General features: G+C 38.3%; 1 protein-coding gene across 2 annotated transcripts in view; it reads left to right on the plus strand.

Moving 5' to 3' along the window:
* The window catches only part of NUP133 (nucleoporin 133), a 56,487-nt gene extending 31,821 nt beyond the window's left edge, over positions 1-24,666 (plus strand). For both annotated transcript variants that reach the window (XM_059053887.2, XM_067025749.1), the window contains 11 exons: positions 1,633-1,755; positions 2,523-2,622; positions 3,190-3,441; positions 4,083-4,216; positions 6,582-6,740; positions 14,197-14,332; positions 15,914-16,032; positions 17,583-17,663; positions 18,415-18,479; positions 19,772-19,860; positions 23,924-24,666. In XM_059053887.2, coding sequence (XP_058909870.1) covers positions 1,633-1,755; positions 2,523-2,622; positions 3,190-3,441; positions 4,083-4,216; positions 6,582-6,740; positions 14,197-14,332; positions 15,914-16,032; positions 17,583-17,663; positions 18,415-18,479; positions 19,772-19,860; positions 23,924-24,060 — 1,395 coding nt within the window. In that variant the 3' untranslated portion in view covers positions 24,061-24,666. The remainder of the gene's footprint in view (positions 1-1,632; positions 1,756-2,522; positions 2,623-3,189; positions 3,442-4,082; positions 4,217-6,581; positions 6,741-14,196; positions 14,333-15,913; positions 16,033-17,582; positions 17,664-18,414; positions 18,480-19,771; positions 19,861-23,923) is intronic.
* Positions 24,667-25,836: the final 1,170 nt, after the last annotated feature.

Here is a 25,836-nt window from a genome sequence, read left to right on the forward strand (position 1 = left end):
TATAAGTACATTTTTCCAGTTAACTGGAAAAAAAAGAGTCTGGAAGTTATCGACTGGATGAATACATAATTCATGAGTAGCACTGTAGGAATATGATAGAAAAAAAAAAAACAACTAAAAATGTGACTGGTTCCTCAAAAGAATGCTCCATATGGAATATAGTCATGTTTAAGACTGTTTACATCACCATTTATCTTAATTTCTCTTTACATTTACTGGTCTTAATCTTCCTTTGGGTGAAGTTCTAAAGGTCCTCCCACATGGCATAACCATAGTAAAAAGAGAGCTGAAGAGGGTATGCATGTGTTTAGCGAAAAAATATGTATCAATTTTTTTTTTCTTTTTACCTGTCCATCCACTTGGGAGTGGTAAATTACATTACAAACAGGTGTACATTTTACGAGAAGAGCTGGTTAACCCAAGTCAGGCTCTGATTGGTGGGCTGTGTAGGGGAGATGTGATCTCACAGCCCTGGATAGACTCTGCTTGAGGGTTCACCCTCCACCTGTCGCCAGTGTGGAAGGAGCCCCCGCACCTCCTGGGGCTCCATAAAGCGAGTTAACTGCTTCAGAACAAGCCCTCAACAGTGTTGGTACAGCTTATGAGCAATGTTTGAAACCACTGAACACGTAACTCACGTGGTAAGGCTGTCTAGCAAGTGTCTTGGCATTTTATTTGCTTTTATATTATTTCCTGCCCTTTATATCACATATGCTTTCATTATCTTTTTCACATTAACAATGTAAAAAAATTCTTTAAAATTCAACGTGCCAGAGGTTTCTTGCTAGGGCTGTTAGGATGCCTTTGACTGACATCAGAAATACTAAAGGAAGAAGAGTGATTTTGTTTGGGCTCCATCGTGCATGTGCTTATGAATTGTTCCTTCAACTAGTTTGTAAGCTCCTTGAGGGCAGCGAATCTAATTTCCATTTCTTCTTATCTCTGAGCGTCCAATGCTATGCAAACTCTAAATGCCAAGTAAATATCCACTTGATAAATAAAGGGGGAAAAGCTTAACTGTGGGCTGAAACTGGAAACAAGTGTTTCAGTGCTTAACATTTTTGCACAGTTACCTTCATGTGTTAATTAATGACAAAAAATAGAACAGTTACAAGTTATGTATGTAGTTAGTTTCTGTTTAGCTACTGCTGTTCTACAAACATTTCTATTATGTCTAAAGAAAAGCAGTTCTTCAAAGAAAGAAATTAGCAAGTTCATTGGTTGGATAACTATTTTAATCCATTAGTTCATTCGTTTAATTCATTACTTTGGGGTCTCGCATTGTTATGTGACATCATTTGTAGCCTACTACTATTTAAAGGTGGCATTGAGCCCTCATAGCTATAATAAACAAATATTTCAGTTACTTGATATTTAAATTAAAATATCTACCGGCTACCAATCCAGAATTTGCTTATTTATCAGACTCAGTTATTTGGGCTCCCTACCTTTTAAAAGTTAGGAGATTCTAACTTTTCTTGGTTTTTAAATTTGTTTTCATCACTGTCCCTTTGACTACTGAGTAGAGGGTGTGACTTAGGAAAGCCTGCTGAGTCAATTCCAGGCAGTTATAATTGTCACCCATCAGCATGGTTTCTGTTACTAGTAGGTGCCATCTCTGTCCTCCCTCAGGTGTCCCAGGTAGATACCATCTGTGAGTGTTTACTGGAGCACGAGGAGCAAGTCTTGAAGGACACGTCCTTGGAATCAGTTGAATGGGCGGAGGTGGTGATCAGTGTGAACAGTATTCTCAAGGTACAAACGTATGGTGAAGATACCAGCAAATCAAAGCCCAGACTGTGGATAGAGGAGAAGTGGTCTCCATATTCCTACTTTGCATCACCAGTAATCCATAATGGTTTAGCCATTTGTTAATTCCAAAAAGTTAGGAAAACCTCAGTCATTTTATCAGTCAGTTAATATACATTTGAGTGTTTGCCTTGTGCATGTTAAAAGTTTCTATTTGGTAGAATAAACCTTTTATTTGGAGAAGGACATGTATATCATTGCAAATGTCTGCTTTTTTTTTTTTTTTTGGTATGAGGGCCTCTCACTGCCGTGGCCTCTCCCGTTGCGGAGCACAGGCTCTGGACGCGCAGGCCCAGCGGCCATGGCTCACGGGCCCAGCCGCTCCGCGGCATGTGGGATCTTCCCAGACCGGGGCACGAACCCACGTCCCCTGCATCAGCAGGTGGACTCTCAACCACTGCGCCCCCAGGGAAGCCCCTGTCTGCTTTTTAATTACACAAAACACACTACTTATATTATTGATTAAAATGTTTCATTTGATTTTAGCTCATGGACTTTATAGTAATGGTTTTCCTAGTTCGGTTACCATAGTTTTCTAAAACTGAAGGTAAACTCTAGAGTAAAACAAATTTCAAATGCAGAAAGAATCAGAAAGTAGTCGTACAGGTCTGTGCCGAGTAAGTTTTTGTAATAATAAACTTGATGTTTTGGATTGTCTTAGAGATCCTGGGGTCCCGTGCTTCCTGCATGTGGTAACACATTTCATTTTCCAGGACATGCTGCAAGCTGCTAGTCATTACCGACAAAACAGAAACTCCTTGTATAGAAGAGAAGAGCCAGCAGAAAAAGAACCTGAGTATATTCCATGGACAGGTGAGACTGCAAGCACTGAGCCCAAATATACTGATTCATTAGCAGTTGTTCAAAATATATTTCTAATGGTCTGCTATTTTCGGAAGCCATATTGTTCTCCTAGTGCAAGTTTGTAAGTGAAATGAAAAATAACATAAGTGCCGTCTCCAAAATGAGTAGTTCTTATGAAAATCACTTTCTTGTCTTGGAATAATTTGTAGATCTCTCTGTAACTCAGTTTTTTAAACAGGTACTCATGCATCTACTAGGTTTTCGTACGTATAGTTATTCATAGCAGCAGGCCCTGGATGTACTGACTGTATTTTTTGTTGATTTACTACAAGGAAGTAAGGGGAGTAGCATTAAAGGAATTTAGAAGGAAGAAGAAACATGTTTACCTGGCTTTGCTGAGGCCATCCTCATAGAGAAGATGGGTTTGAACAGGACATAGAGAAGTATCAGCTGACCTCCTGTTTGATTTCTTTTGGCATCCATCAAGGCTGACGGGATATAATTTTTAGTCAGTTGGTCTTTCCTGTAGCCATTATAGAATCCTTACTTGTCATATTATTTTGTGTGATTTTACAGCAACGAGCGGTCCTGCTGGCATCCGGGCAGTGATAGTGCGCCAGCATGGGATTATCCTGAAAATGGTTTATCCTCAGGCAGACAGCAACCTCCGAAACATTCTGACAGAGCAGCTGGTAGCACTGATTGATTGCTTCCTGGATGGTTATGTTTCTCAGCTCAAGTCTGTGGACAGATCCAGTGATCAAGAAAGATATAACAGTCTGGAAATGGAATATCTGCAGAAAAGATCAGATCTCTTATCTCCGCTTCGTAAGTGCCTGATATTTAGTGAGGGCTGTGGGCCTTGAGTCTGCAGAACGGATGTAGGAGCCAAATCATTCACGGTATGTTAGGCAGCGTAATGTCATTAACCCAGCTGTAGCTCAGAGCTTAGAGCAGAGCTTTCCTGTGTACAGCTCTCTGTGTTCATTTATTCAGCCTCGTTGTCATTACTTACCAGGTAACAAGTGTCCTAGATGGTGTTAAAGATGATTTTAAAATGAATAAATTAACAGCATGTTGGAGACTGCTTACTATCTCAGACCTTCACAGGAACAGCTTAGACCACAGGGTAGAGCAGACAAAGGTCGTTCCAGGGTGGGGAGAGGTGGTATGGCTCTTCAGCGGAGGACACGAGACGGTCACAGCCAGGATTCAGAGAAGTAGCTTGTCTTGCTACATGAAGGAAGGGAATAGCATCTTAGGTGGAAAGTGATGAAGCAAGGGACCGATTTTACATCTTTAATGAGTTTATATGGATTATGAAACGAAATGCCAGTAACTGGAAAGGTTTCTGTTAATTATTTTTAGTATATAATGTGAATAAAGGTAAAATTTCAAGGAATATATTTTTTATTACATATTAAGTTTTCGCTAACAGGATTTTTTTCCATCTGTTCTCATTTCCATAGTCACACTAGGCCAGTACCCATGGGCTGCTTCATTAGCAGAAAAATACTGTGACTTTGATATCTTAGTACAAATGTGTGAGCAGACTGACAACCAGACCAGACTGCAGCGCTACATGACACAGTTTGCTGATCAGGTGACGAACCCTGGGGGTGCAGGCAGGGGATCCTCTAAGAAGCCTTTACCATTTCAAATCTTACTTGGGGTTTTTGGAAGATGATACAGTCTTTTTGCAGATTACCAGATACTAATTTGTACATTATGTTTCTTTGTAAATAGGTAGACAATTCTTTATATATAAATATTACTGATGGATTCTTTGACCTTTGAAAAATATGTTAAGACTTTTATTTCTATTCTTATATTTTCAGTTATAATTAAAAGTACTTAGGGATACGGATATTGCTAGAGTTCTAAAGTTAGAGTAGAAGATCTCGGGAGCATGGGATGCTACTTTTAGAGAGTTCAGATTTCCGTACACCTAAGATTCTTGTTTTCCTTCTTTGACATGCTTCCTGTTTTTGTTTTTGATTTTTTACACTTACTATTTTTTTTTTAGGTTCGCATTGTGACACTATTCAGGTACATTTAAGTTGTTCCTTAAAGCCAGTCTGTTCAGTCAGTTGATCTTTATGTACAAACTGATTTTTTTTCTTACTGTAAAGGTAACATTGTATAAAATTCAGGAAACCACTGTAAACAAAAAAGAAGATAAAAAATCATTCATAATTCTACCACCCAGAGAGAACCCTTTTTAACATTTGGTTTGTATTGTTCTAGTCTTTTTACTCTACCAAACATGTTTTGTTAACTGCTTATTTCACTTAATACATAACAGACATTTGTCCATATCATTAAATATTACACAACCACATTTTTAATGTTGTTATGGTATTTCATGGACTGGATGTAACTTATTCAATCAGTACCTGATTGCTGGACATGGCTTATCTCGTATTTCACAATAGTGCTGAAGTAAGTACTTTGTGCCCATCATAATTTTCATTCTTTTTAAGGATTCTTATTCTCTGTTGACATTTTCCATCCTTTTGTGCTTTGTTCCTTTTATTTTCTTTAATATGTTTACTAGTTATTTTAAGTCCTTTTGTGCTAATTCCAAAATGATCATTCTTAGGTCTGCTTCTGCTGCCTGCATATTCATATTATTCTGCTGCTTATGTCTTACAATTTTTTTAAATCATTTTTTAAAAATTTATTATTTTTTTTGTGGTCGCGGGCCTCTCACTGTTGTGGCCTCTCCCGTTGCGGAGCGCAGGCTCAGCAGCCATGGCTCACGGGCCCAGCCGGTCCACGGCACATGGGCTCTTCCCGAACCGGGGCACGAACCTGCGTCCCCTGCATCAGCAGGCGGACTCCCAACCACTGCGCCACCAGGAAAGCCCCTGTCTTACAATTTTTTTAAAAAGTATTTATTTATTTTTATTTTGGCTGTGCCAGGTCTTAGTTGAGGCACATGGGATCTTTGGTGCAGTATGCAGGATCTTTTATTTTTAGTTGCGGCATGCAGACTCTTAGTTGTGGCATGCATGTGGGAACTAGTTCCCCAACCAGGGATTGAACCTGGGCCCCCTGCGTTGGGAGCATGGAGTCTTACCCACTGGACCACCAGGGAGGTCCCTTGCAATTTTTTAAATTGTATTTTGGACATTGTGTATAAAAGAACCATAAAGGCGGAAATCAATGCTGTTCTTTCCCCTGGGAGACAGGTAAGGTGAGAGGCAGATCACTCAATTCATCAAGAATAGAGGTGGGTCAGGGCTTGACTGCAGCTTCCGTTAAATTCATTCATTTCTGGTTTCAGATGTCTTATGGGGCTGGTGTGTTCCTTCCAGAATTCCCCCTTTAGTGGAAATATCTCTTAAGTACTGTGAGACTGCAGGACACTTCTGTCTTCCTTTCTAGCCCAGCCTCTCCCACCACCCCAGCATCCAGCATCCAGCATCCGTCCTGTGGGGAAACTGGATGTACCTCTCTAGATTCTGATTTATTGTGCCAGCCCACATGGACACGTGGCACCCAGTTCTGCCCCTGTGAATCTTTCATTCTGGAAGGATAGTGTCTCAGTACTGTCCAGTAGAACTTTCTGTGGTAATGGAGATCTTGCTCATATATGCTGTCCCAAATGGAGTCTGACCACAGATGGCCTTCAAGTACTTGAAATGTGACTGGTGTCTCTGAGGAACTGAATTTTACATTTTAGATTAAGTTAAAACAGCTACATGTGACCAGTGACTGCCATATTATTGGACAGCGCACATCTGTGTGACCCTGAGCAAGATGCCCTTTCTGAATCTGAATGTCCTCATTTGTTAAATGAGGTGATTTGAGGACCCTACAATGAAGGAAATGAGTGTTTACAACTGGATTTGTATTCTGGAGTCTAAGACCTTTGGGAAAAATTTAATACTTTATTATCAGAAATGTATTTTTTTAAATTGTATTACTATATATTATTGAATTCTTGGCTTTGTCCTTTATAGAATTTTTCAGACTTTCTCTTCCGTTGGTATCTGGAGAAAGGAAAGAGAGGCAAATTATTATCTCAGCCTATTTCTCAGCACGGACAGTTGGCCAATTTTTTGCAAGCTCATGAACATCTCAGCTGGTTACATGAAATTAACAGCCAAGAATTAGAAAAGGTAAGAAGGATTCAGTTATATGGAGCAGATTTAGGCAATTTTTTGTTTAGTTTTATCTAGTTTAGTTTTTTGTAGTTAAATACTACTTATGGATTTTTTAAAAATGTGTATCTCCTATTCTGTCACATAACTTGATAAAAGTATTTTTCATTTATGATGGTATTGCCATTACTTGTTATATCTCAGTAAAAAAAAATGAAGACTATTGTGATTTGACTGTTATTACAGTAAAATAAAGCACAAATACTTCAACACATAATCAGCAGTTATTGGCCTTTTTTTGTAATGAGTATTTTCTTGTAATAAAAATGTTCAAATTATCAGTGAAAAGAGTACATGAGTTAAAGTTTGTCCCTGACAGGGTGTTGGAGTGAGGCAGATGTTGGTTTGTTTTGCTTTTCTTTGGCTAGGCTCCTGTTACAGCCCTTTCTTTCTTTCACTGGGGCAGAGCTGTTTTACAGCATTCTGTTAGTTTCTACCGTACAGCGACGTGGAGTTTCCTGTGCTACACAGCGGGTTCTTAACTAGTTCTCTATGTTCTACATGTTAGAGTATCCATGTCAACCCCAATCTCCCAGTTCATCCCACCCCCCACTCCCTACCCCCCGCTTTCCCCCCTTGTTGTCCATATGTGTCTGTTCTGTACATCTGTTTCTCTGTCTCTGCCTTGCACACCGGTTCACGTGTACCATTTTTCTAGATTCCACATATATGCGTTAATATACGATATTTGTTTTTCTCTTTCTGACTTCACTCTGTGTGACCATATCTAGGTCCATCCACGTCTCTACAAAAGACCTAATTTCGTTCCTTTTTATGGCTGAGTAATATTCCATTGCGTATATGTACCATATCTTTTTTTTCCATTCGTCTGTCGATGGGCATTTAGGTTGCTTCCATGACCTGGCTATTGTAAATAGTGCTGCAGTGAACAATAGGTGCATATGTCTTTTTGAATTATGGTTTTCTCTGGGTATATGCCCAGTAGTGGGATTGCTGGGTCATATGGTAGTTCTATTTTTAGGTTTTTAAGGAACCTCCATACTGTTCTCCATAGTGGCTGTATCAATTTACATTCCCATCAACAGTGCAAGAGGGTTGCCTTTTCTCCACACCCTCTCCAGCATTTATTATATGTAAATTTTCTGATGATGCCCATTCTAACCGGTGTGAGGTGATACCTCATTGTAGTTTTGATTTGCATTTCTCTAGTTAACGATGTTGAGCAGCTTTTCATGTGCCTCTTGGCCATCTGTATGTCTCCTTCGGAGAAATGTCTATTTAGGTCTTCTGCCCATTTTTTGATTAGGTTGTTTGTTTTTTTGATATTGAGCTGCACGGGCTGTTTATATATTTTGGAGGTTAATCCTTTGTCTGTTGATTTGTTTGCAAATATTTTCTCCCATTCTGACACTTGTCTTTTTGTCTTGTTTATGGTTTCCTTTGCTGTGCAAAAGCTTTTAAGTTTCATTAGGTCCCATTTGTTTATTTTTGTTTTTATTTCCATGACTCTAGGAGGTGGGTCAAAAAAGATCTTACTGTGATTTATGTCAAAGAGTGTGCTTCCTATGTTTTCCTCTAAGAGTTTTATAGTGTCTGGTCTTACATTTAGGTCTTCAGTCCATTTTTTTTTTTCTTGCGGTATGCGGACCCTCACTGTTGTGGCCTCTCCCGTTGCGGAGTGCAGCTTCTGGACACGCAGGCTCAGCAGCCATGGCTCATGGGCCTAGCCGCTCTGCAGCATGTGGGATCTTCCCGGACCGGGACACGAACCCGTGTCCCCTGCATCAGCAGGCAGACTCTCAACCACTGTGCCACCAGGGGAGCCCCTTCAACCCATTTTGAGTTTATTTTTGTGTATGGTGTTAGGGAGTGTTCTAATTTCATTCCTTTGCATGTAGCTATCCAGTTTTCCCAGCACCACTTATTGAAGAGACTGTGTTTTCTCCATTGTATATCCTTGCCTCCTTTGTCATAGATTAGTTGACCACAGGAGCAAGGGTTTATCTCTGGGCTTTCTTCCTGTTCCATGGATCTATATTACTGTTTTTGTGCCAGTACCATACTGTCTTGATCACTGTAGCTCTGTAGTATAGTCTGAAGTCAGGGAGTCTGATTCCTCCAGATCCATTTTTTTCCCTCAAGAATGCTTTAGCTATTCGGGCTCTTCTGTGTCTCCATACAGATTTTATGATTTTTAGTTCTAATTCTGTCGAAAATGCCATTAGTAATTTGATAGGGATTGCACTGAATCTGTAGATTGCTTTGGGTAGTATAGTCATTTTCACAATGTTGATTCTTCCAATCCAAGAACATGTATATCTCTCCATCTGTTTGTGTCATCTTCGATTTCTTTCATCAGTGTCTTATAGTTTTCTTAGTATAGATCTTTTACCCCCTAGGTAGGTTTATTCCTAGGTGTTTTATTCTTTTTGCTGCAGTGGGATTGTTTCCTTAATTTCTCTTTCTGATCTTTCATACTTAGCGTATAGGAATGCAAGAGATTTCTGTGCATTAATTTTGTATTCTGCAACTTTACCAAATTCATTGATGAGCTCTAGTAGGTTTTCTGGTGGCATCTTTAAGATTTTCTATTTATAGTATCATGACATCTGCAAACAGTGACAGCTTTACTTCTTCTCTTCCAATTTGTATTTCTTTTATTTATTTTTTTCTCTGACTGCCGTGGCTAGGACTTTCAAAACTATGTTGAGTAGTAGTGGCGAGAGTGGACATCCTTGTCTTGTTCCTGATCTTAGAGGAAATGCTTTCAGTTTTTCACATTGAGAATGATGTTTGCTGTGGGTTTGTCATATATGGCCTTTATTTTTTATTTATTTATTTATTTTTTTTAACATCTTTATTGGAGTATAATTGTTTTACAATAGTGTGTTAGTTTTCCCTCTACAACAAACTAAATCAGTTATACATACACACATGCTCCCACATCTCCTCCCTCTTGCATCACCCTCTCTCCCACCCTCCCTATCCCACCCCCCCAGGCGGTCACAAAGCACAGAAGTGATCTCCCTGTGCTATGCAGCAGCTTCCCACCAGCTATCTAATTTACATTTGATAGTGTATATATGTCCCTGCCACTCCCCCACTTCGTCACAGCCCACCCCTCCCCCTCCCCATATCCTCAAGTCCATGCTCGAGTAAGTCTGTGTTTTATTCCCGTCCTACCACTAACCTCTTCATGACATTTTTTCCCTTAGAGTCCATATATATGTGTTAGCATACGGTATTTGTTTTTCTCCTTCTGACTTACTTCACTCTGTATGACAGACTCCAGGTCCATCCACCTCATTATAAATAACTCAGTTTCATTTCTTTTTATGGCTGAGTAATATTCCATTGTGTATATGTGCCACATCTTCTTTATCCATTCATCTGTTGATGGACACTTAGGTTGCTTCCATGTCCTGGCTGTTGTAAATAGAGCTGCAATGAACATTTTGGTACATGAGTCTTTCTGAATTATAGTTTTCTCAGGGTATATTCCCAGTAGTGGGATTGCTGGGTCATATGGTAGTTCTATTTGTAGTTTTTTAAGGAACCTCCATACTGTTCTCCGTAGCGGCTGTATCAATTTACATTCCCACCAGCAGTGCAAGAGGGTTCCCTTTTCTCCACACCCTCTCCAGCATTTATTGTTTCTAGAGTTTTTGATGATGGCCAATCTGACCGGTGTGAGATGATATCTCATTGTAGTTTTGATTTGCATTTCTCTAATGATTAATGAGGTTGAGCATTCTTTCATGTGTTTGTTAGCAATCTGTATATCTTCTTTGGAGAAATGTCTATTTAGTTCTTCTGCCCATTTTTGGATTGGGTTGTTTGTTTTTTTGTTATTGAGCTGCATGAGTTGCTTATAAATTTTGGAAATTAATCCTTTGTCAGTTGCTTCATTTGCAAATATTTTCTCCCATTCTGAGGGTTGTCTTTTGGTCTTGTTTATGGTATCCTTTGCTGTGCAAAAGCTTTTAAGTTTCATTAGGTCCCATTTGTTTATTTGTGTTTTTATTTCCATTTCTCTAGGAGATGGGTCAAAAAGGATCTTGCTGTGATTTATGTCGTATAGTGTTCTGCCTATGTTTTCCTCTAAGAGTTTGATAGTGTCTGGCCTTACATTTAGGTCTTTAACCCATTTTGAGTTTATTTTTGTGTGTGGTGTTAGGGATTGTTCTAATTTCATACTTTTACATGTAGCTGTCCAGTTTTCCCAGCACCACTTATTGAAGAGGCTGTCTTTTCTCCACTGTATATCCTTCCCTCCTTTGTCAAAGATAAGGTGACCATATGTGTGTGGGTTTAATATATGGCCTTTATTATGTTTAGGTAGATTCCCTCTATGCCCACTTTCTGGAGAGTTTTTAATCATAAATGGATGTTGAATTTTGTCAAAAGCTTTTTCTACATCTACTGAGATGATCATATGGTTTTTATTCTTTGATTTGTTAATATGGTATCACATCAATTGATCTGAGTATATTGAAGGATCCTTGCCTCCCTGGGATAAATCCCACTTGACCGTGGTGTATGATCCTGTTAATGTGTCATTGGACTGTTTGCTACTATTTTCTGAGGATTTTTTCATCTATATTCACCAGTTATATTGCTTTGTAATTGTCTTTTTTTGTAATATCTTTGTCTGGTTTCGGTATCAAAGTGATAGTGGCTTTGTAGAATGAGTTTGGGAGTGTTCCTTCCTCTGCAATTTTTGGGAAGAGTTTGAGAAGGATGGGCGTTAGCTCATCTCTAAATTTTTGATAGAATTCACCTGTGAAGCCATCTGGTCCTGGACTTTTGTTTGTTGGAAGATTTTAAATCATACTTTCAATTTCATTACTTGTGATTGGTCTGTTCATATTTTCTGTTTCTTCCTGGTTCAGTCTTGGAAGCTTATACCTTTCTAAACATTTTTCTCTTTCTTCCAGGTTGTCGTTTTTATTGGCATAGCATTGCTTGTAGTAGTCTCTTAGGATGCTTTGTATTTCTGCAGTGTCTGTTGTAACTTCTCCTTTTTCATTTCTAATTTTATTGATTTGAGTCCTCTCTTTTTCTTGATGAGTCTGGCTAATTGTTTATCAATTTTGTTTATCTTCTCAAAGAACCAGCTTTTAGTTTTATTGATCTTTGATATTCTTTTCTTTGTTTCTATTTCATTTATTTCTGCTCTGATCTTTATGATTTCTTTCCTTCTACTAACTTTTTTTTTCTTCTTTCTCTAGTTTCTTTAGGTGTAAGATTAGATTGTTCATTTGAGATTTTTCTTGCTTCTTGAGGTAGGATTGTATTGCTATAAACTTCCCTCTTAGAACTGTTTTCACTGTGTCCTATAGGTTTTGGGTCGTTGTGTTTTCATTGTCATTTGTCTCTACGTATTTTTTGATTTCCTCTTTGATTTCTTCAGTAATCTCTTGGTTATTTAGTAATGTAGCCTCCATGTGTTTGTGTGTTTTACTTTTTTTTCCCTGTAATCGATTTCTAATCTCTTAGCATTGTGGTTGGGAAAGATGTTTGATGATTTCAATTTCTGTAAATTTACCAAGGCTTGATTTGTGACCCAAGATGTGATCTATCTTGGAGAATGTTCCGTGTGCACTTGAGAAGAAAGTGTAATCTGCTGTGTTTGGATGGAATGTCCTGTAAATATCAATTAAATCTGTCTGATCTATTGTGTCATTTAAAGCTTCTGTTTCCTTATTTATTTTCATTTTGGATGATCTGTCCATTGGTGTAAGTGAGGTGTTAAAGTCCCCCACTATTATTGTGTTACTGTCGATTTCCTCTTTTATAGCTGTTAGCAGTTGCCTTATGTATTGAGTTGCTCCTATGTTGGGTGCATATATATTTATAATTGTTATATCTTCTTGGATTGATCCCTTGATCATTATGTAGTGTCTGTCTGTCCTTTCTTGTCTCTTGTAACATTCTTTATTTTAAAGTCTATTTTATCTGATATGAGTATTGCTATTCCAGCTTTCTTTTGATTTCCATTTGCATGGAATATCTTTCCATCCCCTCACTTTCAGTCTGTATGTGTCCCTGGGTCTGAAGTGGGTCTTTTGTAGACAGCATATATATGGGTCTTGCTTTTGTATCCATTCAGCAAGCCTGTGTCTTTTGGTTGGAGCATTTAGTCCATTCACGTTTAAGGTAATTATCGATATATATGTTCCTATTACCATTTTCTGAATTGTTTTGGGTTTGTTTTTGTAGGTCCTTTTCTTCTCTTGTGTTTTCTGCTTAGAGAAGTTCCTTTAGCATTTGTTGTAGTGCTGGTCTGGTGGTGCTGAATTCTCTTACCTTCTGCTTGTCTGTAAAGCTTGTGATTTCTCTCCATCAAATCTGAATGAGGTCCTTGCTGGGTAGAGTAATCTTGGTTGTAGGTTCTTCCTTTTCATCACTTTAAATATATCATACCACTCCTTTCTGGCTTGCAGAGTTTCTGCTGAGTAGTCAGCTGTTAGCCTTATGAGAGTTCCCTTGTATGTTATTTGTCATTTTTCCATTGTTGCTTTTAATAATTTTACTTTGTCTTTAGTTTTTGTCAGTTTGATTACTGTGTCTTGGTGTGTTTCTCCTTGGATTTATCCTGCCTGGGACTCTCTGCACTTCTTGGACTTGGGTGGCTATTTCCTTTCCCCTGTTAGGGAAGTTTTCAACTGTAATCTCTTCAAATATTTTCTCTGGTCCTTTCTCTCTTCTCCTTCTGGGACCCCTATAATGCGAATGTTTGTGTGTTTAATGTCCCAGAGGTCTGTTAGGCTGTGTTCATTTCTTTTCATTCTTTTTTCTTTATTCTGTTCCATGGCGATGGTTCCCACTGTTCTGTCTTCCAGGTCACTTATCCGCTCTTCTGCCTCAGTTACTCTGCTATTGATTCCCTCTAGTGTATGTTTCATTTCAGTTATTGAAGTAGTTATCTCTGTATTTTGTTCTTTAACTCTTCTAGATCTTTGTTAAACATTTCTTGCATCTTCTCGATCCTTGCCTCCATTCTTTTTCCAAGCTCCTGGATCATCTTCACTATCATCATTCTGAATTCTTTTTCTGGAAGGTTGGCTATCTCCACTTCATTTAGTTGTTTTTCTGGGGTTTTATCTTGTTGCTTCATCTGGGACATAGTCCTCTGCCTTTTCATTTTGTCTCTCTTTCTGTGAATGTGGTTTTCATTCTGCGAGCTGCAGAATTGTAGTTCTTCTTGCTTCTGAGAGCACATGTTTTATAGGTGTCTCTTTTCCCAGTAATTAGTGTGGGTGGCTGATATTTTGTGTGTAATTACTGTCAAAGTATGGTACTGATCTGTTTTTAGGCTTGCTAACAGTGACTTGATCTTTCATTGATATAGCTTGGGAGGAAAACCAAGTTTGGGTTTTACTTAATCTTTATTGCAACTTGAATTAGTATCCAGGATTTTATCATAGTTTTCATATTTTGTTTATTGTAGGCTCATGCAACACTTCTAGGTTTGGCAAATATGGAAACTCGTTACTTTGCAAAGAAAAAAACCCTTCTTGGCTTGAGTAAATTGGCTGCATTAGCTTCAGGCTTTTCAGAAGATACACTGCAAGGAAAAATTGAAGGTAAAATACAGTATTTGAACAAGAAGACATACAAATCAGTCATACTGTCAATGTATTCTTAGAATGTGCTCTTGTTATCATTTAATGGGGTCCATTAGAAACAGGAGCCCTCTCCTTTGAGAGGAGTGCTTTCTGTTCAGTGTCCTTAGGCAATTACTCAGTTACATAATTAAGATTCTCTTTTTATGGAAAAATAATTTGTGCCTTAAGTAAGAATTCCTAAAGAGTAAATTCAAATGATTTGAATAGAGTACTCTGATTACACCTCTAGTGACTCATATGCTAAGAACAAACTGCAAAGAAACTTGATGTTTACTCACTGGGTTTGCTGTAGGTGGTGGTAATTCTGTAGTGGTGGTCTGCTGTAGGTGGTGGTTTGGGAGATTCTTCCTCATTCTTTTATTTTTAAACGCTAATAGTGCCTTTTGTTCTAGAGAAGTGTGTATGTGTTCTGGAAGGCTGGCTGGTAGTCTGAAAGGGGAGCTGTATTTTAACCTGGCCACCAGAGTTAGATCATGTTAATCAAAGTATCTTAACACAAGGCTCTATTATTTCTGGTTCCCCCCCCAAACTTCTGGTCATCATTTTGCATTTTGATCACTTCTTCTTAGCTTTTGCTTTCTTAGCACAATGAGAATATTTTCAGGTCTCAGTAATTTCCTGCAGACTATTATCACAGTGTATCTAATTGAAGGAAGTAGATTTTTAAGAGATAACTTTCTATTGGTTATACAAATTTAATTATGGGAATTAGTAAAGTATAGAAAAAAAACAACAAAAAAATAAATTGCCTATAATCCCAGTGCCCTAGAGAGAATTACTGTTACTTTGTAACCCTCCCAGTCTGTTTTCCTAGGTATGGAAATTATACAAAACAGTTTTGTTTAATTTTACAAGCTTGGGATCATGTGGAATGATGCCAGTATTTGAATGAGCATATCTGTGATTTAGTCACTCCATTTTGCTGTAACTGCTGTTAGCAAACAGTTCTCTGTCCTTTTTTCCTGCAGCCCAGCTCATTCTCGTGGGTGAAGCCAGGTAATGATAGTTTATGTAAATCAAAAGCCCCTGTCACCCTATCATATGGCAATAAATAACCATTGCTGGGTAATAGGTCTGGTGCACAGTCCTCTGGCTTGTGTTTTTCCTGGCATGTACTCATGGTGGCTTTTAAGTAGATCATTTCCCTTAGTGAATGAAATTATACTAGAAACTCTGGTAAAGTAAAACGTAGTACTTTACAGAGTAACCTTAAAATGGACTGAGAGACCTCAGATTTGGGGGACTCGTGCTTCTGAAATCCATCTGCTCTACAGTTGCTTCAATCAGTAGGTTTGTTTTCTTAGCTCTTCTCTCCCCTCCTAATGTTTCTGGTTGCTGTGATAATCCATATGACTTGGATCAAACCCTGAATATTTGTAACATAATTGAGAATCAAGAATAAGCAGAATTGATAACATTCTAGGATCACTGAATAGTGATGGGATTACCTTTAGAGCTGTTCCTTTTCTTTTTAACTTCAGAGTTGTTTATGACAGAGCAAGCGTGAGTGCTCACCCCTCCTCGTGTGTTGCCTCCTAGAAATGGCTGAGCAGGAGCGCTTCCTGCTGCACCAGGAGACCCTGCCGGAGCGGCTGCTGAGCGAGAGGCAGCTGAGTCTCAGCGCGATGCCGGCGCTGACTGCACCGCAGCTCATTGGCGTATGTGCTCTTCAAATCCCTGCACCGCTGCTTAGTCTCAGGGCAACCTCTGTTTCCTGGGCCATGCAGTCCGGTCCCTCGGAGTAGTCACCTTTCCATTGCTTATCTTCCTGGTCACTTGCCCCTGGAGTACGGTGGTGTCAGAAGCTGCTTAGGAGCCGGGTGCCAGTTAGCAGAAAGCAGTGGGTCAGCCTCTGCCCCCCGTAACTCTCTGCCTGTTCCGCAAGACGCTTATCCAGGCAACCAGAAGAAATTACTTCCATTGTGCTTTTCTAGTGCAGGGCAGATATGTACCATGAGACATAGGTCAGGCTCTTCAAAAAAAATGGTTTTAGGAACTGGATTTGCATAGCCTCTAAGTGCCATCGTCACCATTTTCCTCTGCAACATAGCACATTCCTGAGGACATAGCTAGATTAGGGCCTGCAACCCAGATAAGGTAATTTTGTTGCTGTGCACACTTAATAACCTTAATTCTGCTTCTCTCTTTTCCTTTCAAGAAAGCATTTCAAATGCAAAAGCGGTGTCATAGGATCACCTTGAATTGCCCTAATTATGTTACTAAGAAAGCAGACAATTCAAAAACTTCAGTATTTTAGTCATCATTAGGAACAGATTTCCTGTCATTGAGCTCGCAGCAGCCTCTCCTGATAGAGCACATTTAATTTAAAAATCTAAGCGGCTGTTGCCTCTAAGACTCACCATTATTTTATGTATTGGTAAGAAGGAAAAAGTTGTCCAACTTTACCTTGATACTGAATCAATTTTAATGCTACATACATTCCAGTTTCAGGGATGTTAACATCGTGGGGACAAAAGGTTCAGAAACAGTGAAGTAAAATACTGTTTTCAAGTGTTGTAAGACACTGACAACAAGTAGATAGCTTTTCTTCTGAAATGGTTTGAGTCTTGTCTTTGCTGTTAAAGGATTATGTGCAGTATTTTAAAATGAAATTTGTTATGTTATAAATAGTTTTTGGAAAAAAGATAGGAAAAATTCAAATTGATATTGTTAATAAGGCAAGCATTTTTCTGATTATAAAATTACGGGACATTTATGATCATATAGTCAGCTGTGCTCTAACCAACCAGGGATAACCGTAGGTAACATATTGGTGTGTTTTGTTATCTCTTAAGTAAACTGTAGACCAACTGCATGCTTTCTCATAGGCCTCAATTTTTAAAACTATTGAAAGGGCAACATTTTAAAAGCATTATAGCCAGCTTTAGAAATGCAAGGGCAGCTGTTTATTACAGAGTATGCTCGAAAGAGTACTGAAATGTAGACTATCTTGAACTTATGAATATAAATTTACTGGCATTTTAAAAGTATATATACCAAGTTATACAAGTTAGTTACTGTGAATGAACATAGGTGTGTTTTAAAAGACAGTTTGCTGTGAGGTAGATGGGAGTATAATTTCCAAACGTGTTGCTGTTCTTTGCTATAGAGATATACCTATAGACGTGATGACTTCTCCATAAATCTCTCCAGTCTTGGTTATATGATGAGTTAAAATAATTCTCTACCTTATTTTAACTTGCCATAGCTGTATATCTGTGAAGAAAACAGAAGAGCTAATGAGTATGATTTCAAGAAAGCTTTGGACTTGCTTGAATATATTGATGAGGTGAGTAAAATCACTTGATGATCTCAGGCAAAGATCACAATTTGTGTATGGTTTTCTGTAGAACTGAGTACATCTTGAAAATGTCTTAATTTTAAAAGACTCTCAAAAAAATAAAATAAAAGCTTTCTGGTTCAGCTACCCGTAACTCTTGGAATACATATAGTTCTTTAGAAGAGCTGTCAAGAGATCTCACCTCTTGATAATTCTCACGCATTTCCAGGTGTCTTTTTCCCTGCACACATAAAAAATGTTGCTTTTCCAGGTCCTGACGTATTTTTTCTCTTTCATTTATTGAGTCGTTGTTAGTTTCTCAAACTGATACGCTGCTTGTCAATTTATTCTCCATAGTAGTCACCTTAAGAGAAGCTGTTTCTCAGCCTTCTTTGAAAAAAACGGTTATAATGCTAATTCTGTAGGGTAAGTAGTTGGCCCTACAATTGAAAGTAGTTTGGTAGATTATAAAGACAATAATATGTTGGCTTTTATGTTACTCTGTTTAAAATCTTGACTCTCTCAAGCTTCTTGATAAAATCAGATTGTCTCAGAATAATCGGAAACAAATTCACACAAAGTTTTTAATAGTTTTACTCTTCTGAGTAGTATTAATGTCTCAAAGAAAGGGAAATTTTTTTAAATTATAAATTAAAGCATAATAATATTTATGCAGAATTAGGAGTTAACATAACTCAAATTTAAGCATGTATTTTTTAAAATCAGGACTTAATGAGGATTTTTTTGTTTTGCTGTGAAGGAGGAAGATATAAATATAAATGATCTAAAACTGGAAATCCTTTGCAAAGCTCTTCAGAGAGATAAGTAAGTTCCCATAGTGTGAATGTAAGACATGGTTTTGGAAGAGGACTATTTAGGAAGATTATGATACCATACACATCAAATCGTTTTGTAACCTAATTGTATTGTAACGTATATTATAAAAATGTTAATGGTTTCATTAGCAATCCTAATTTTTTTTATTCAATAATTAAGGAATAGCTTAAGGACTTGGGACCACTGGTATAATAATTCTCTACTTTTGATTTAAAATTTTACACTGTCAGTTTGCACAGAAATGTGTATGTTCCTTATTTTCACAGAAGTTGGGCCAGTTCTGCCAAGAAAGACTTGGAACTACATTTTTTTTTTTTTAAATAAGAAGTTAGTACAGTTTGAGAATCAGTACCCTCTTCTAAGTTATTGCGACGTCTTTTGCACTGTAATCTCCCTGCATAGGAGGATTTCTGTCCACTGGAATGGTGGTATTAAGATTCAGTGGCAAAGAGAGACAGAATAATCAGCTGTAGAGATGGATTATTCCCAGGGAAGGAATTTTAAAGAGAGCATGACTTGAGTGATAAAAGCCTTCTCTACTCAGTTTTCCTTTTTCCTGTGGCTTTGAGAAATTGCAGTGGAACTATTTTTACTAAAGCATTTCTTCCTGTAATCACTCCCAGATAGTTCAAATTGTTGTCAAATTTGGTCTTGGAGGTCATCCTCCGAAGCATCTAGCTCTGCCTGTTGGATTCTCCTTCCCCATCATAAAAAATGTATTATGTCATTTGACTGGAATTCCTTGTCTTGGCTTCCTGATTAAACACTTCAAGGAATCATGAGGGATATAGCCATTGATTACTACAAAGCAGTGCTTCTGTGGATTTGTATTTCAGTAGTAGATAATCTAAAATAGATAAAGAAAACTTTATAGGTTACACCAGGCACTGGTTGCCATTTTACTTTTATGAGAAACAGAATATAACATTTTTAATCTATCGCCTGTGCTCTAAAGGGTCATACTTTGGGGTCGTTACTAGGTTGTTACATACAGAATTTTCTTGGGAAAGATACCTCACTACTTGCTTTTGACATCAAATACATGCTGGTTATATTGGGCAAATAGCTACCTGAGTATAGCATCTCATATCTAATAGAGAGACTCTGGGTATATCCAACATTTAAAGCGCCTTTATTTAAATAGTTTTCAACAGTATCACAAAACTCAAGATTCTTCACCCCCTACAAACACTAAAACAAATCCACAATAGCAAACAAGTCATTTGTTTCAGATTATGGCCACAGTTTCATTTTCTCCTCACAGTGATTTTGTTTTCTAGCTGGTCCAGTTCAGATGGTAAAGATGATCCAATTGAAGTATCTAAGGACAGTATATTTGTGAAAATCTTACAGAAACTTTTAAAAGATGGTAAGTGGTTTGTTCATGTTGGAAATTAGTGTCACTCCTCAGTTTTAGAATCTTAGAATAATGGGGATTTGCCTAGGTGTCAAATGCCAGGGGGTTAAAATTAAACGGTATCATACTTAGAATTAGAGAAATTTGTTTAAAATAAAGGGAGGGCTGTTTCCTCCCCTGCACGTTGGGGAGCTGTGTCATGGTGGAGTTGCTGTCTGCTTGGCCACTTAACTCTTGTGAAGGTTGAAAACCTAAAATGTGGCTTTTTGGTATATCCTGTACTGAACTGGCCATACCATGCCTAAGAGCAAACTACAAAATGTTTTATCAATCCATTTTGGACATTAATACTATAAAATTAGTTTTAAGAACAAAATAAGGGGCTTCCCTGGTGGTCCAGTGGTTAAGACTTCGCCTTCCCAAGCAGGGGGTGCGGGTTCGATCCCTGGTTGGGGAGCTAATATCCCACATGCTTCAGGGCCAAGAAACCAAAACATAAAATGAAGCAATTTTGTAACAAATTCAATAAAGACTTTAAAAATGGTCCATGTCAAAAAAAAAAAGAACAAAATAAAAGGAGACAGGAAGGGAGTATGTTTTGTATATGTTTTGTACCTAAGACAGTGAGCAAAATTCCATTTGCTGATCGAGGTGCAAGTAAGTAAAGAAGCATTAATGGTTAAATGTTTATTATGAAGGGAGAAGATGAATTAGAGGGTACTTAACTTTTACTTTCGTATAACTGGAGCTTAATATATGGAGAAAGACTAGAGGTGAGAGATTTTCCACATTTTATACATAAAGACAAGTGCGACTCATTTGTTGTAGAATTATTAAATCAAAATATATGATGATAATCCAGGCAGTGTGCAAAATAGGCTAACCTAGTGTTTACCAGTCTTTTCAGATGTAAGGACACTCTCTTTAATACCAGCTGGAAGAAAGTACACAGTGACAAAAAACTACAGTAAATTCAGCAGCCCTTCTAAATGGATGTGGATTTTTTTCATGATGCTGACATTTACACACATTTGGAAATTTCTGTACATATATCTGCAAGACACATTATTTAATCTACATAATACATGCCCGGCCCAGTGCCTGGTACATAGTAGTCACCCAACAAACATTTGTTCTTTGAATGCCTAGAATTATTTTACAGATTCATAGCCCCAGTTCTTCTGTAATAGATTCCACTCTGCAGTCCTCTGCTTGAGAATCACTGGCTTAACCAAAATGACGGGGGCCTCAGAGAAGCACTGTGGAGCTCACCATACCAACTGATATGCTGAGGTGAAAGAGCAGCGAACTCTCGGCGTTTACATGCCGGAATTCACTCTGGATAGAGCTGTCGACCTCAGCACTGACCTGGATGTTGACTTATGAAAAATGAATACTTGACTACCCCACATTGACAGATTTACTGAATGCTTTTATTTTCAAAGATGAATAAATAACACAAAGGCAATTAAGCCTTTTCATTGTCTAAAAAATAAAAATAAAAAATTAAATAATGAAGGGGTATAGCAGAAGAAAATATCTTTTGCTTTAAAATACTTGAAATTCAGACAGTTAAAATATATATACTAGGCTTTCTCTTTTGTAGATTTGGAATTGAAGAAATAACTGGATATGGTTGATTTCTCTGTGCTGTTGGAGAGATTCATTCAGACCCAAATCTGATGCTTTCCATGAAGTTATAGCTCTTGTAAAGGTGCCACTGAACCGAATTGTGGCTAATTAAGTATTTGGTGCTATTTAAAGTTCACTTTTCAGTGTTTGCTATTTTTAGATTATAAATCATAGATGGAAAACAGAAATAGAAACCTATAATTTTACAAAAAGAATTACTAAATTTTGACCAAAGGACAAAAACAAGTGGAAACTATTATATATAAATTATAATATGTAATGATATATATAATACATATAATATATATTAATAACATACATTTATAGTATTATATATATATTATAAAACCAAGCCAAAGACATTTATTTTTGGAACCTTTTTAATAATATGGCTTCCATGTACAAGAGTAAATATTTTTAAAGGGCAGATTCTGAAAGTAGTTATAGATAGCTTCACATTCTATTTCATAGACTTGGGCAGCCCAACAATTACTTCAGCCTGTGGAATGAATTCAGCCTGCAGATATATTTAAATTACCCACCTGGAGCTTTTCAGTTTTTACATGTTATTAAAGTACATTATACATAACAGAAAAAAAAATGCTTGTCATTGCATGGAGTTTAACATTTTTCCTAATTAGTCGCTGGCATTTAATAGTTGAGAAGAGTTCTTACAGAAGTCTTGTTTTCTGACTTGTCTTAAAAATCAAAAGATTTGTCTACACCAGACTGAAATATTTACCTGGCAGCTGGCAGCTGGAGCTGATGAGCACTGCCCACTTTGAATGGGGCGCTGGTCCTAAGTTTACCAAAACCCCTAGGCCGTCATCCTCATGGTACCTGCCAGGGCTTTGCAGGCCTTTGAGGTTTTTTGACTCCTGCTCTAAAGAAAAATAAACCATCAAATACTATGTCTAACAGAAGGCAGGCATTATAAAAAGAGAAGTTAGATAAGATGGGTTTTTTTAAGAGAATTAATCTTTAGGAAATTAATGTGATATTTTCACAAGTGTAATGCTGTTTTACAGAGAAAAAGTCTCTATTGAAAGTGTTAATTGTAATAAATGATATATAAATATTGCAGATTTAGTCTCATAACACTTACTATGAGATTTTTTATTGTATAATAATTATCAAAAATGGTGCTAGGCACTTACGATAACGTAACAAACTATAAAATATTGCCTTATTAATCTAAAATTTTTCATCCAGTTCTCTTTATCAAATGAGAAAAATCGTCCATACTGTTTTGTGACTACACAGATGCTCGTTGGCTTTCCAGCTCAATGGAGGACTGACTGATGAAGACATGATTCTTCCCCTCACCAGTCATAGAGAGAAACTGTAATATGTTTGGCGACACTGTAGATAGCTTTCACAGCAGTGTTTCTACTAAATTATTTTCCTGAACAGGAGAATATTGTTTGAAATACTTGTTTTCTTCTCTTTTAAAAAATTTTTTAAACAATTAAATAAACTTGAAATACAAAATGAAGTTGATCAACTTCAAGGAAAATACATATACCAAAGTTGGCTCTAGAAAATAATTTTTTTAAAATTAAGCAGACTCGGGCTTCCCTGGTGGCGCAGTGGTTGAGAATCCGCCTGCCGATGCAGGGGACACGGGTTCGTGCCCCGGTCCGGGAAGATCCCACATGCCGCGGAGCGGCTGGGCCCGTGAGCCATGGCCACTGAGCCTGCGCGTCCGGAGGCTGCGCTCCGCAATGGGAGAGGCCACAACAGTGAGAGGCCCACGTACCACAAAAAAAAAAAAAAAAAAATTAAGCAGACCAATCACCCTAGGAAAAAAACATTAAAAACCGGTTCTCAAATAAGCACCTCTGCAGTGAAGCATTTCTAGAGTGTGGGAAGACCACCCATCCAAGCAAAACAGTGGATCTTTGATCTGGGGGACAGATAAATGTCTGAAAGACTTTTAAGTAGATATGGTATAACTTGTTCTCCTTGATAATTCAGATTCCTGTCTTTCAAATTTTACAGCTGGATTATAAGCAATCCTTCACTGATACCTTCTACCTCTCACTATATAGCTGCTTAGAAAGCTGTTTGCTTGGGCTTGAAATACTTATTTTCAAGTGATTGTTAGTTTAAAACTTCCACACTCAAGGAAGGAATGGCTTAAGCTGTGGAGAAAAATGAGAGTATTTTGGGTTGTATTAAAGACTGTAAATAGGGTGGCTGTTTTGACCACTAGGGGGAAGGACAGTCACGCAGCCCCTGCTGAGCGAAGAATGTCATGTTCTCAGGCCTGCGGGTGTGCTTGGCAGATGGAGAGGAATGTAGAACAGAGTATCTCCCAGAGAGCAGCGGGGCGCTACAGTTTAAATAGAAGCACAGGTGTTTTTATCATCAGTCATCGCAATTCATTTGAGAGTTATGTGGAGAAAAACAAAACAAAACCGTTCTGTGTTTGTGTTCATAGGCATTCAGCTCCGTGAGTACCTGCCAGAGGTGAAGGACCTGCTGCAAGCAGACCAGCTGGGAAGTTTGAAGTCCAACCCTTACTTTGAGTTTGTTTTGAAAGCTAATTACGAATACTATGTCCAGGGACAAATGTGATTTTGCTAAACATGGTCATTGGTCCTGAAAATTTGTATGAGTGTGTCCTTATCAAAATTTTAGACCTTAAACATCTAGAAGTTTGTACAGTTTTATAACATGTATTTCTGAATTTTTTATACTTTATCTGGAAGCTACTACAAAACAGTTTTATGACTGTGGTTTTAGTTTTCGGTTACATGATAATTTTTTCTTCCTCTTTTCCATCTGAAGTTTATCTGTGGCTTTCATACTTGCTACCCTTCCTTTCTATCTCACTCCATCCAGGGTCCTGGTTCTGGCTACGTGTATGCACAGATCACTTCTAGGCTTCAGTGTCTGTAACTCTAAAAATGGCAAGAGTGCACTAAGTTGTCTCTGAAATTGCTGTGACTCTGGATGTTATGTACCGGGCAGTGTGTCTGGAATATTTGGTATCTATTTTGGTTAGGTCTGGGGGAAAATATCTAGTGGGATAAATGTCAAAATTTGCTAACCTATTCTGAAACTGAAAGACAAAGTGGGCCGAATTCATTGTGAGCTTGATAACTGATTACTTCATTGGGAAAAATGTCAGACGTTTCTACATAAATAAGAGTATTAATAAAAGTATTTTGGTGAATAAAACATATTTATGTGGTTTTCTAAACTATCTGTAAGTTACCGTATAATAGGTTATAACCTGTCAGTTTGGGGATTCAGTCAGGTTTATGCATTTTCAGGATGATTTACAATGAATTGCATTTTTACCACAGTCTGTCTAGCTAATCTAAGGGGTGTGTTACGCTAGAAACCTTTATAGGTTTTCTTCGTATGGCGACTGATTTAACTGAAAAGTAGTTGTTCTCAAAGGTTTGTCCTGAACAATGTTCTCACTCAGTTTTTATCAGGCTTTAAATAAAGACGGAGTTGCTGGCATATTCGGGCTTTGGCCCGGTTGAATCCTCGCTAAACAACTTGCTCCAACAGCTGAAAAGGTCGGGAGTTAAATATGGTGAAGGGCGTCCGGTTCCCGGCTTCCCGAAGCGCGGCCCTCGCACCCTCTCCCCGGCAGGCTTCAGGTGCCGCCTCTGAGCCCGCGTGGAAGGATGGGTTCGTGGAGGGGCTGCTCTGGGCAGCCCCGCCTCTGTCTGCAGCGTGGGTGTTGGGGGTGTTGGGACATCCTGAGGGGCACCGGGGGAAGTTAGGGAGAGGAACTTGACAGGCGGCATAAGAAGTGGTTGAATTCTTGTGTTAGAAGACTTTGGTTTTATGGGGTCTTACGGTTCTCACCTGTGAGAGCCTGTCAGGTGATACTGCGACTGGGACCCAGGACCCTGCCACCTTCGTGCGCTGCCACAAGCCCAGTTATCCGCGGGTGACGAAAGCCAGTGGGACGACGACCCCGGTCCTCGCACCACGAGGACGTAAAGCTGCCGCTCTCACAGCAGGATTGGCAGTTGTCTCATTTTGAGGGAGAAAACGGCTCTCTCTCTCTCTCTCTCTCTCTCCTCTCTCTCTCTCTCTCTCTCTCTCTCTCTCTCTCCTCTCTCTCTCTCTCTCTCTCTCTCTCTCTCTCTCTCTCTCTCTCTCTCTCTCTCTCTCTCTCTCTCTCTCTCTCTCTCTCTCTCTCTCTCTCTCTCTCTGAGTGATTTTTTCTTTTAAACATTTGTCGCACAACATAGCTTTCATTAAAGAATCGCTGATTTTTATGTAAACTGAGTAGCTGACGATGACAGTGTAAAGGTGAGCGTGTTTACTAGGAAAGGGGAAGTGTACTGACTTGGAAAAGGTTTTCTTCACTCCTGTCTTCGAACG

Source organism: Kogia breviceps, chromosome 2 (genome assembly GCF_026419965.1).
Source record: "Kogia breviceps isolate mKogBre1 chromosome 2, mKogBre1 haplotype 1, whole genome shotgun sequence".
NCBI lineage: Eukaryota > Metazoa > Chordata > Mammalia > Artiodactyla > Physeteridae > Kogia > Kogia breviceps.